Source organism: Anser brachyrhynchus (genome assembly GCF_964034855.1).
Source record: "Anser brachyrhynchus genome assembly, chromosome: 3".
NCBI lineage: Eukaryota > Metazoa > Chordata > Aves > Anseriformes > Anatidae > Anser > Anser brachyrhynchus.
In genome coordinates, this window is record NC_137696.1 from 83,225,293 (window position 1) to 83,237,674 (window position 12,382).

The 12,382-nt window shown below is 38.1% G+C and overlaps 1 protein-coding gene across 1 annotated transcript in view; it reads left to right on the forward strand.

Moving 5' to 3' along the window:
- Positions 1–12,382, forward strand: part of MMS22L (MMS22 like, DNA repair protein) — a 97,824-nt gene that overhangs the window by 67,803 nt on the left and 17,639 nt on the right. The window contains exons 15-18 of the mRNA XM_080586468.1: positions 3,633–3,823; positions 6,421–6,571; positions 11,349–11,491; positions 12,240–12,382. Of these exons, the coding sequence (XP_080442594.1) occupies positions 3,633–3,823; positions 6,421–6,571; positions 11,349–11,491; positions 12,240–12,382 (628 nt within the window). The remainder of the gene's footprint in view (positions 1–3,632; positions 3,824–6,420; positions 6,572–11,348; positions 11,492–12,239) is intronic.

The window sequence follows — 12,382 nt, forward strand, 5'->3', positions numbered from 1 at the left end:
TCAAAATGCAAAACTTCTGATGCTGAGGCAAAAAGGGGCAGTTTTGTGAGGGAAGTTTCCAAGTTCAAGTGTCATTCTAGTCCTTTGGTCTGCAGAGAGCACAAGGGCCCTAATACGCATCTCTGAATCGAGGTGTGATGAAGCTTTGTTTCATTTTACTTCTGCTGACTTCTCTTTGAAAGAACTGACGTTAGTAGTTGAAATTCTAAACATCAAAGCCATTTATCATGTTAGAAATACTCATACATTTCTACTCAATCTGCCTAGATTTATCCGAGGGTGTTGGTTCTGCAGGCGTGTTTTTTTATTATTTATTTGCTTGCTTCAACATCAAAAGGTCATTCAGGTCTTCTAAAAAGACTTGCCCGGGTTTAATCTTGGCTGTGGTGTGCATCTGAGCTCTGTGGATGCTATGGGTGGCCTGGCGTGGTCTGGGAGCACCATCTGTGAAGAAACCAGTGTCTGGATTTATGGGCTGGGAGCCTCTGAGGATGGTAGCGTGTGTCCCTGGTAATACTGGCAGGAGGGGAGAGGGGTTCTGTCACTGTTACGGAGTCCCAAGCCCTTGTGGTTCAAATTAAATGATGTTTTTTTTTATGTCTGGAGGCTGATAGGTAGCCATGGCAGGTAATGGACTAGTAGTGACTCGTGTTTCCATTATTTGTGTAGGCTTTAGCATTTTGTGTCTTCTCCAGTTTGACCTAAATTTTCACTCAATTTTAGTAATCCAGGCTTGAAGTAGCAAAGGCAGGATGTGTGTTTACAAGACTTGTGTCCAAATAAATGGTTGCAGTTCCTTAACCAAATGTAGGACACAAAATCCTGCATACTGCCGTTATTATATATACAACCAGCACAGTCCTCATTCATGTACCACAAACATTCCCTTCTTTTATAAAGCCAGGGTTTATTTTATCTGATAGCAAAATAGAAAAACAAACAACCAACAACAACAAAAAACAATCCCTTTTTGCAGAAGTAGAAAATCCGGGATTTAAGACAAGTAAAAATCCCCACCAAGTTATTACCATTGTAATGAGGCAACCAGTGGTTCCAGAGGTCTTAACGTAATGGAAAACTAGATGTATATGTTTTCAGAAATGGAGTGATGTTTTATGGGTTGCTTGTCTACTGTTAGAAGAATGTGGAAGCCTGAATAAAAGGTAAAATTGTGTTTATCTGCATTTTTATGGAATTAAATTTGCTTATTCGTAGAAGTAGCTGGCTACAAGAGCTGCAGCACGCATTGATGCTCCATCGATTCTAAGCATTTCCCTTATTGCAAGCATTTGTGTAGGTTACTATGAATAAACATAAATACTGATTTGTACGTGTTGCCCTTCCACTGACACAGAGATATATTACCTTACTTTGGAAGTCTGTACACCCTTCTGCTTTGCATAGATGTCTAAGGGAGATGCGAGCCACCCTTCTTTGGAGAGGCAATTTAGAGGAGAGGAAAAGGTCTTTGTGCAATTTTACAATTTAGTCTGGACGTACGTAGGACAGAATTTGCTCCTGGAAGTTTTATTCTCTGCACTGTGAGGAATTGCACTTTCCTTTCTTAACAAAGTAAAGCAGAAAGTCCCTTTGTTTTTACTGTTAAACTTTTTTTTTTTTTTTAAAAATGGGGAAAACCCTATTTTTAACCTGCTTCTTTAGTCTTGCTTTAAGCTGCTTCTTTGCTTATTCATTGCCTGCCCTCTAGACCTCACAATTTCTGCACCCTTTTCTTTGTCCTTTTTTAATAAGGGATACTTCCAAAGAAGTATTACTTGACTTTTTATGCTAATCTCACTTCTATTTCAATTCATGTTGACTTGGATAATGTGCCCTGTAAATAGGAATACCAACTGACATACTGAATATAATCCTCACTTTCTAAGCGTTGATTGTTTTCACAGCATCCTTAAAGGGTAAGCTGTCTTACTATCCAAATATCATGGCTGGGAAACTGAGGCTAACAAAGGCTGTATGATTTATGTGAAGCCACACAGGGAATAAACGTTGGGTTTAGAGTTCCTGGCTTCTGTTCCTGTGTTTGGACTAGCGCCGTCTCTCTAAGAAATACTTGATTCCCCCTAATGTTACGTCCCCGTCCGCGTATGTTAAACGTAGCCATTCAAAAAGTAGCTGATACTCAATTTTCTCACTGTCTGTCCTATTGAAACTAATGGATGCCTACAGGCAGGCATAAGGTATCGTTACCTTTGACAGCCAGTATGTTTTATGCTTTAAATTAGGTGTTAGGCAGAATTTTTGGATACTAATTTGATATAATGAGATGCGCTTCTAATATCAACCCTTGTAAGTGAAGGCCTTGCAGCCAGCCTACTCTTTATTTAAAATTATTCCATTTCAGATGTCCTAATGAGTGCTGTGAGTTGTGTAATTCTCTTATAATTTTCCCACATTCCCAGAAGGGAACTAGGGACTGGAGTTTTTTTTTTTTCTATTTTTGTTTTGGTTTATTTCAAATTAGGGTGAGCCCAGAATAAAGATCTAGGGGAAGAGTTTTTGTGAAATGCTTGCTATTTTGACAACAGCAATTAAAAAAATGTTTTTTATAGTCTACATATGTGAGCGTTAAGGCAAGTCTCAATGCCTCTGCTGTTTGCCATTATCTTATAAATATCTTGACTCTGACTTTACAGTGCTGTTTATAGAATTTAATAAAGCAAATGTAATAATGCTGCCTGTGCTTTAATGCACAATCTCAATTGAGTTGACCAGAAGATAAATAGGAACAGGAATGATAGTGCATTCCTACAGATTGTTTTTAATAAGCATGTTATTTAGTTGATCAGCCCAGTGCCATAATGCCTCCTATCCTGCTCTACCAGACAAATTTATTAATGCTTCCCCCCACCCCCCATTTCTCTGAGAACAGTGATTCCCTGCAGACATATCTCTATTAAACCTCTAGAAAGTCACAACTTCCAAATTAGATTAAGTAGCAGGAATGGTACTAGAAGAATCAAAGAAAATTGAGTGCGTTATTGAATTCATGCCACATTGTCTCAGGAAGAGATGGGAGTTATGTGTAGTGGTAACTTTTGTCCTTACTGTACTAACAAAGCTGTGGGCATTGCTGTCAAACCTAATTGTCTGCTGCACATCAGGACAAAATGAATCTTTTCCCTTATCAAAACTCGTACCTAGAGAGGTTTTACAAATGAGAAATAGGTTGCAGAAGGAAGCCTTACAATTGATCAAAATCATTTGCCATTATTTGCTGCGTACAACCCTACCCTGAAAACCTTGCTGGCAAAAAAATTTAAAAAGCATCTGGCTTTGGATTGTAAGCAGACTTGCTTGTCATGCTAGCAGTCGCAAAATGCAGATATTCATTTTAAAGCTGCCTATTTCTCATTTTGATCTGACATATTAAAAAGCATATAATTAATGGTTGACATTAGTAATTAACATTAACTTTATGGTGCTTAATATGCCATCATTCATCCATCAAATAACTGGTATGCATAATGTCTTTGCATAAAGGTTTTAATTACGCAAAATGATTCTCCAGTTCTCAGGCTCTACAGTTTGAAGTAGTTGTAAATGCATTTCTAAAAAAAAAAATCAGAAATTTTCATTTATTGAACGTAAACACTGTTTTTGTTTCTCCCTAGGAGTGTGCACAAACGGGTAAGCCAGGGACTTCAACCAGGGAATGCAGACCCAAACGCACAGCTTCCATTAGTGGCTAAAGAGCACCACCTTGCTGTCGCCAGTGCTCTCTGGAGAAATTTTTTTCCGTTTTTGAAGAGCCAAAGAATGTCACAGATGCCACCTTCCCCTCAGCTTGCTGATACAGCTGCAGGTTAGCATTGACCCTCCATGCTAATACTGGATTTGTTGCTGTATTCTGGGTCACAGACTTTCAAGGATTTTGTATTTGGGGATATTGCTGCTTACATGTGGTAACTCAAATATGCATAAATGCAAAAAAAAAATAAAAATAGATTCTGTGCTAAATATTTTGGCAAGAAGAAATATTGTAGTGCTGAATTACTTGATAGAATACAAACAGAGAACTCCAAAGGGGTTTGAAGCTATACAAGCCTGATTTCTTTTTCCTTCCTAGTCACAGATTATAATCAACATTGCAAATGTTATACAATATAAATGAGAATAATTTATTTCACTGTATCTAGAATTTGTATCTTTTTGTACAAGCTTATTATAACTTTGTGTTGAACCATCTTTTCACTGTGGCTGTGATTCAATCAAGTTTTTATTTTTGTGTAATATTTTATATCTGAAGACAATTTTTAAAAGGTTGATTGCATGACTGTTAGCTTTTGCTGAACCTTTATGGTCATGGCATGGCATAAAACTATGTCATAATTCAGTGTAATTTTTCATTTTGCTTTGCACTGAAGGGTCTTAATCTTGACGTGCAATATTCCATATGCGTGTGAACTCCCATGTGCAGCCAGACAATCAGCATGTCACTGAACATGGGAAATCCCATTTTGATCTTTAATGTCAGTAGTGAGCATTGTATTCTGTAGTTGCAATAGTCCTTTAAATTTTAGCTAAATGGATAGAAAAGTAAAGTATAATTTATTTTTTTTCCATCATGATGTGAATTAGATAAAGTTATAAGCTCAGAAGCACTGAGTTGGTAATAGAAACATGAAAAGACCCTTCGTCTGAAGCAGCTCTACAGTAGTTAGTGACATTAATGAAGGAGGCAGCGTGCAACTGCAGTGGCCTCACACTGCTGAAGCATTTATGGAAAACAGCAATACAAATCAAAGGAAGAGGTTGTTAATGTCATAACTTTCATTCATTTCCTACAGTGTTACATCTTTTTATTTTATATTAACACGGTGGAATAGCAAGAAGAACAACCTATTATAAACTCTGCTGAAGAGAAGTGGAGTGCAGTTGTGACCTGCTTTATGTAGACATGTTAGGTAGTACTACAGAGGAGAAGGCAAACCCTTCCCACGCGGTACGAGCTTCTTGCCTTGGAGGTTGCAGCCCAGAGGAGAGAGTAGCTGTCACAGCTCTCCTGCTCCCCCTGCCAGGCAAATAGCCTGGGTCTTGCATTATCATTTCTGTCCCCGTTTTCTCCCTCACCCGTGTTACTGCTGGTGCTGCAGAAACAATGCAATAATCTGGAAGAAGACTGGCACAAATTGCTTCCTCACCTAAGGCAGAGCAGGGACTCTGTATGACCTCCTTTTTCATATTGAAGCACATAAGGAAATGTGAGGTCCATCATAGCTTAAGGTAGTCTGTCCCTACACCATTAATTAAAAGAGCTTTGTTGTTGGTGTTCCTGAAAACTAGCCTTTTCTGTCTAATTCAAAGTGGGCTTCTCAATGCTTGCAGTTTTATAAATCATTACCTTAATAAATTAATGTTGATACTTAACTTGAATTGGACAATTTGGGAACCAGTGAGCCTGTTATTTTGGTCCCCTCCAAAGACAGTGTTCCTGACTCATTTGTTGCCACTCATTTCCTATAACATAATAACTGCTCGGCATTTCAGATTACATTACATTAAATGCATTTGTCTTTTGTAGCATCAATGATTGTGCTTTAATTTTTATGCTAGCAGGGTTTTATATAGATTCTGCAGCAGACCTAGCAGGAACAGCAAAAAGTTGTGCTTCATTAAAAAAAAAAAACAACCTATATGCCAAGTAGTACTACCCCCAGTTTCTAGATCTGCAGCTGTTATATGAAGATCCTTTTTTCAAGAGTAAGCTTGTCTGTAGTGCTTTATTTACACAATAACCTCTGATACCTGAAAGCTTATTCTAAAAATAGAAAGATACCAGCTTCTACTCAGTGCATCCTTTCCAAATACAGTTCTTCCCTGCGAGAGATGTGTAAAAACAAAAAGTAGGTAAATAAAACTCAACTCTGTAAAGCACAGCAATACTTGTGTGTATAAGGGAAGAAGTGGTAGATGGAGACAAAAAAGGGAGGCCAAGAAGGATTAAAAAAAAAAAGTTATTTTCACTGTTTTGCATTTGGTGTCTTACATCGACTTAAAAACCCCCAGAATCATAGAATGGCTGAGGTTGGAAGGGACCTCTGAGGATCACCTAGTCCAACCCCCATGCCAAGCAGGATCACCTAGAGCACATTGTACAGGATGGCATCCAGACAGGTTTTTAATATCTCCAGAGGAGACTCCACAACCTGTCTGGGCAACCTGTGTCAGTGCTCTGTCACCCTCACAGGAAAGAAGTGAACCCCTTGGGATAGAGACTACATTTTGCCATGTATGCAAATGCTATCCATTAGAACTGTTGCCCAGTTTTAATTGAGATTTTTGGTACTTCCAGAAATGCACAGTAATGATTTTAATTAATTCTCAATGCTTTTTTTTGTAAAACAGGAATGCACGAGAAAACATTAACATGGTACCATGTTTTTCTCTCTTTAAAATCAGGTTTTACTCTCTTAGCTTTGGATATACCCAGCAAAGCCCTATCAGATCTTCAGCCACAACCTGTTCTATCAATGATGCAGCTGTTTGGATGGGATGACATGGTGTGGCCTCACCTGGTGTCAAGATATCTGAGTCACCTAATTCAAAACAGGTAAAAAAACTGCAACCACGTGTTCTCTGACGTCCTTCCAGTACCTTCTCATTCCTTCTTCAGACTTGGGAAAACATTGCTTAAAAGAGCAATGTTTCGTTAAGTTGGTCCAGGTTTTTTGCATCTGTTAAAGTTCTAGATTTCTTGAAAACATCATTTCCTCTTGCATCATTCACACGGTGTAGTGGGTGTTATTTGTGTGGGTTGGATTTTTTGTTTATTTGTTTTACATATAAATAGTTTAGGATATTCAAAATTTGTCAGGAAGATAGGTAAGTATTTTGAAAAAGTTGTTTTTTATGACAGACCACTTTCTTCCAAATGGAAACAGTGTTGTTACTAACAGATTTTGGAATACATGCACTGAGACAGTGTCTCCAGTGCAGTACTCTGGTGAAGAGCCATACTGTGCCAAAGTGAAATGCCTGAACCCATAACCTATTTTTCATTTGCATAGTTGTAGCTAACTATCTATCCCCTTTTATTGTTGTTGCTCTTTGGCAGTTGTTAGAGCTTGGCAAAGCATTAGCCTCCTACCCTAGCTGCACTTTAATTTGGTAAACCTGGTAAATTCTAAAACGTCTTGTTAAAAGTACTGGTCTTATTCTTCTCATGCCACTTATATTTAATATAAAAACTTAAATCTTACTATAAAAAGTCAAGTTATACATTATCACAGAAATTTGAAGATACTATACAGCAATTATTTAATGTTAAAATGTCTTGACTTCTTCAAAAGGAAGAAGTTCTTCAGGAAGCTGAGGACGATGGGTTGGGTAGTGTTGAAAGTATAAGGAAAATGACTGTAAGAAAATGCATGCATTAAACCCTTCTTATTGACAAGCTTGAAACACTTTCTGAGCACATATTAATGTTCACGGAGCTCAGGTTTCTGAGACCTGCTAAATGGATGCTTTAAACTAAGTAATGGGATTACAAAATGTCACATTCCTATGTTTTATATATACCAATGTTAAATTTTCACAAAATCACGGGACTGTTTAGGTTGGAAGGGACCTCTCAAGCTCAGATAGTCTGACTTGTCCAATGCTCTGCTCAAGCAGGGTCAACTAGAGCAGATTGCCCAGGACTATGTTCAGTCAGAATTTTATATACCTGAAAAAATGTATTCCTCTTAATAGGTCTGTATAAACCCAAGATAGATGGTGTTGAGTAGTGGTTGTTTTGGTGTGTTCCCCCCACTTCTGAGTCAGGCTTTGGAAGCAGGAGAGGTGAGAGAGGACAGAGAGAGTGTGTCTGTGTTGGGCTGTATTTGAAAGTGAAAAATGTTGCACGTTTTTTAGGGTACAAATTGCACTAAGTAACATAGCTGTAAATCGTGGTAAAGGCTGTTTAAGTGTGAGTGGTGAAGAAAAGTCTATGGCCCTTTTGAAGGGAGATATTAAAAGAAGCTGAAATTAGTTCCCCTTCAGTCACTTTGTAACTCAAGAAGTGAGCATTCACTCTGATTTGCTGCCTTTCTCTTGTGTGATCATTGCAGGGTCAGTTTCATGCAAGGTTTCAGATATGTAGCATGTGCTGAATGAAATAGGAGTTAAGTGTGTAAATGCCCATTTATAATTTAAATTTGGTTGCTCTTCAGGTAAGATCAAGGAAAACACTTTCATGCCTAAACTGGAATTTTAGTGTAATTTAGGTGCTTAAAGCTAATTAACAGCTCCCCCAGTAAACACTTCAGGGAAAGCAGTTCCTTAAATATACATTAGCAATATTCACCTGACATATTGGTATATATGTATCCATATATATATATATATATAGCCATCCTGTCTGAGTACCTGATGTTTATTGTTTTTGGAACCGTGGCCTAAGTATTCATGTTTCCAATTATTCGGTAGCATGGTTGCATTAGCAAATAGAGAACCTGAACGTATGGCTAGCACTGAGTTACCCCTACAGCACAGCTGCCATAATTTCATCTAAAAATGCAGTTAGCACTGACGGTATTTACCATGTCTGCTGGTTGAACAGTTAGAGCGTTTGTGCAAGACTCGGGAAGACCGTAGCGAAGTGAGCCTTGCACTTCAAGAGGGTTCAAACTTTTATGTCGAAATGCCATCCTGGGAATGAGAGGCTCTTGCCATCCTCTTGCAGGCTGTGCCATGGAGTTACTGAAAATGTCAGGTTCATGGATCCGTATCAAGAGAACTAGGAGAACTAGAATGAGAAATTGTGACTCCATGGTTCATTGATGATGGATATTTGTCTTTTGCTGCCGTGCGTATATTCTTACTCTTTCTGGTTCTCTTTCATATGTTCTTATTCTTTCTCACTCTCATTTTTTTCTTTCTGAGTCTCTCTTGCTTGCTCCTTTCCCAAAAGCTCCTCTTGGGAGCAGGGGACATATTTGCCTCTCTGTGAGAGTGCTTTATTTTTGCCCCTAAGCTGTTGGGGTTGTGATTGGCAAGCCTCAAGGAGAATTGTCTGTTTCCCCTATCAGTTGCCTCAAGGCCTATCAAGGTAAAAACTGAAGGATCTGAGCCTCGAACATATGTCCCTGCTTCATCAACAGAGCTGTCGGGTGCTCAGGCTGCCTTATGAAAGGGCAATGAGTACCTAAGAAAAGACTTCTGAGAGAATTATACAGATGTATCGTTCTCTAAACATTGTCATTTTATTATATGCTAATAAGACAACTTTTTTGTGTGTGTAATAGAGTTCACGTCCTTATTTACCTTAGGCAGTTGTAGAACAAAAGTTATCAAAGTATCTAAGTGCTGGGCTCTTAAGGCTTCGTGGTTACTGTGCTGTGATAATTTTCACATCAAACATTCTCAGTTAAAAAGTGAAAAGATTATTTTGTTGCTGATGCTGTTACACCCTGCAAGGGCAGCCTGGTCTCTTTAGGATTGAAGCTCTGTCCTGCCTATCAGCTACTTCAGTGTTGGTAACGAGAGTTCTGTTCAAGAGCTGTGTGCCCTTGGGAACATGTGCACGAGCTCTGGTATGTGTTTTTTGGTTTTTTTTTTGTTTTTTTTTTTGGTAGTGCTTGAAGTTCATCTCCCAACCAGTGTTGTGTAGTACATGATAGTATTATAACTGGTTTATGCATCCTAAAGCATGTGTTTGAGCTCATTGGTTTAAAAGGACCACTTGCCATGCTTGTAGCAGGTAGTTACTGTTCTTTCCTTTCTGAAGGAGTAGGAACACATTCCTCTCCAGTTTTAGGAAGATGCCTAAGTGGCCCACCTACAAACAAACAAGAGAAACATGAGCGAGAGTACAGCAGAAAGTGTGTTTGTAAGCCTTTGGGTCCATGGAGACTAGCTGTGTACACTGAGATTACATAAGGTTGGATTTTGTTGTTGTTGTTTACACATTACTGCAAAGAGCATGAAGTCCATAGCTAGTCCGTAGTCCTGTTTTGTTGTGTTTGTGTTTTTTTTGTTTGGCACTGGAATTTAATTTTCATATTTTATATTTTGTTTGCATTTGGTCTCCTTGTTTTGTCAGTAGCACTTCAGCAGGGATGTTCTTACAAAATGTACAGTTGTCCTTCCTTTAACTAACTGAAAAAGAAATATAAACCACAGTAAAACAAACAAACAAAAAAACCTTTATTAATGGTGTTCAGTGAGAAGCAGAATCCAGTTTGGCTACCACAGGTCTATGTGGACCTTTGTTGACTCTGTTGCGAGCATGAGTAAAAATTCAGTGGAAAATAAGTAGATTTATATGTACATATATCAAGAAAAGAGTACAAGGATTTTTCATTAAAGTCAAAGCACCTAGGACTGACTAGGGAGGAAATCTCTCAAATAAAAAGGTCTAACTATTTTCAAGAAATCTCACTGACCTGAAGCACACGAGGAGCTCATCCGCTAGGAATTGCAAACAGGGTGCAGAACAGACCTGCTGTCCATTAGCAAGGAGTTTCTGCAGAATTAATGATGTGGGGCTGATGTGCTTGGGAAAAAGTGACTGCAGCAGCTACTCATGGTGGTAAGGCGCGTAAAACTTTGGCAGTGCTGAACAGTTGAGCAGCGTGGTTATGCATTGAGTGTTGATGGTGCCATTGTTTCCAGCCTGACCCCTGGCTGGGTGTTCGACTGAGAGCACGTACAAGTTTGCTGTGTGTGTGAATGTATATACTTGTGTATGTACACGTACATAAATGCATACATATAGGCATTTTTAAATATATATCAAGTTTAGCAGCTTCCTTTCGCATCTCCAGGCTGTCTTTTTATCTTTTCATTTTTTTAATCTAACAAGACACGTCTTTATTTGCTAAAGCAGACCTTCTCTATCTCTTTATGTAGTTAGAATAAAGTAGACTTAGAGGTACCTGAGCTAGCTTCATATGAAAGGCTGGGGAAGCATAAGCAGCATCAATATGAAGTTCCAGGTTGATTCAGATAAACTGTTCTCAGCGTTGTATGTCAGCGATTTGGATAGCACTGTCAAATTATCCAGTGAGAGAATAAGACATTCTCCGTTGTGTGAATATTTTTCTCCTTCTGTTTTGTTTTATGCAGAGAAAACAAACATATGAAAGCAATCGTTTATATGCTTTTATGTTACTATATGTGGCATTACAGAATTTATCATTTTATCTGTACTTAGGCATCAGGATACGGTGAGCAAAATCTGTGGAGTACACAGAAGGAATGCTGTTTTGTCCTTTCTGTTACTTTATTTCTAATTGCTTATATGCACAGTTTCTATATATCCAGACCCAAATGAAACACTCTGTCACCTTTTCACATGCTTCTATTAGATCTCTTTACCTTTTATTCCTCTTCTACCTATGCAGTGAGCTGTGTGAAGCTTTTTCTAAGATGGGCTATACATCCTACGAAGCTCTGACAGTACGTTCTTGGTTTCGATGCGTTTTGCAAATGTTCATAGATCAACCGACTGGTATGCTGGCCAAGACAGATGCTGAGCGAACAGTTGGTAAGTGTTCACATTTCCCTAATGTTTGCAGTAACGATTCTATATTGCAAAACTGGCAAACATTTTCAGCTAATTACAAAATGTATTTTTGTTTGTATTCCTTTACTTTTACCTAATTACAAAATGTGTTTCTTTACGCTGTTTGTGCTATTTATTGATGGTTTGCCTGCTCTGCATATGACAAATTTATCACAAACAAAGATAAAAGAGCTTGTTTCCTTGGAAGCAAAGAACAAAAACTTGCTCCCAAGGAGACAAGCTATTTTTCCCCCATGGAGAAACTGTTCTGAAAAAAGTGAAAATCTGAAGTAAATAGTCAGAAATCATGCTGTGAACCCCCTAAAAGAAAAAAAAATCCATTTTCAAGTAATTTTTCCCTGGCTTATATTGAATATTTTGCTGTCTTAGAGCAATATTTCATCACTTCTTCTACAAAACTCTGCAGTTCTAATTATCTGTAGAACACCTCTTCTAGCAACTATATCTTTATGCACATTTTGCAGATTTCTAAGAAACCATCAGGAAAATGAAAGACTTGGTTGTCCATCTTTAATATTCTTCATTCTTGTACATCCATTTTAGAAACATAACTATTTTAGTCACACATTCTTTGTCTAGAAAGATGCTGTCAGTTGCAGAATCTGTATGTCAGATATTTCAAAATCATGTTTCACCTTATGATTTTGTGTCTGAAGTAAATAGAAAAGCATAACTGTGTGCTGTATTTCTGCTCTCTTGTAACAATCAGGGAAAGCCTATAAGGAACAGCTAACTGAAATGACAAGACTGATTTTTAAACTCTCAGAAGTAGAAAACATTCTCTCAAAGGCTCATGTTGAAGAATCAGTTCTGAAGCAAGACCCTAAAAATGCTCTTGTCCAATTCATTAAG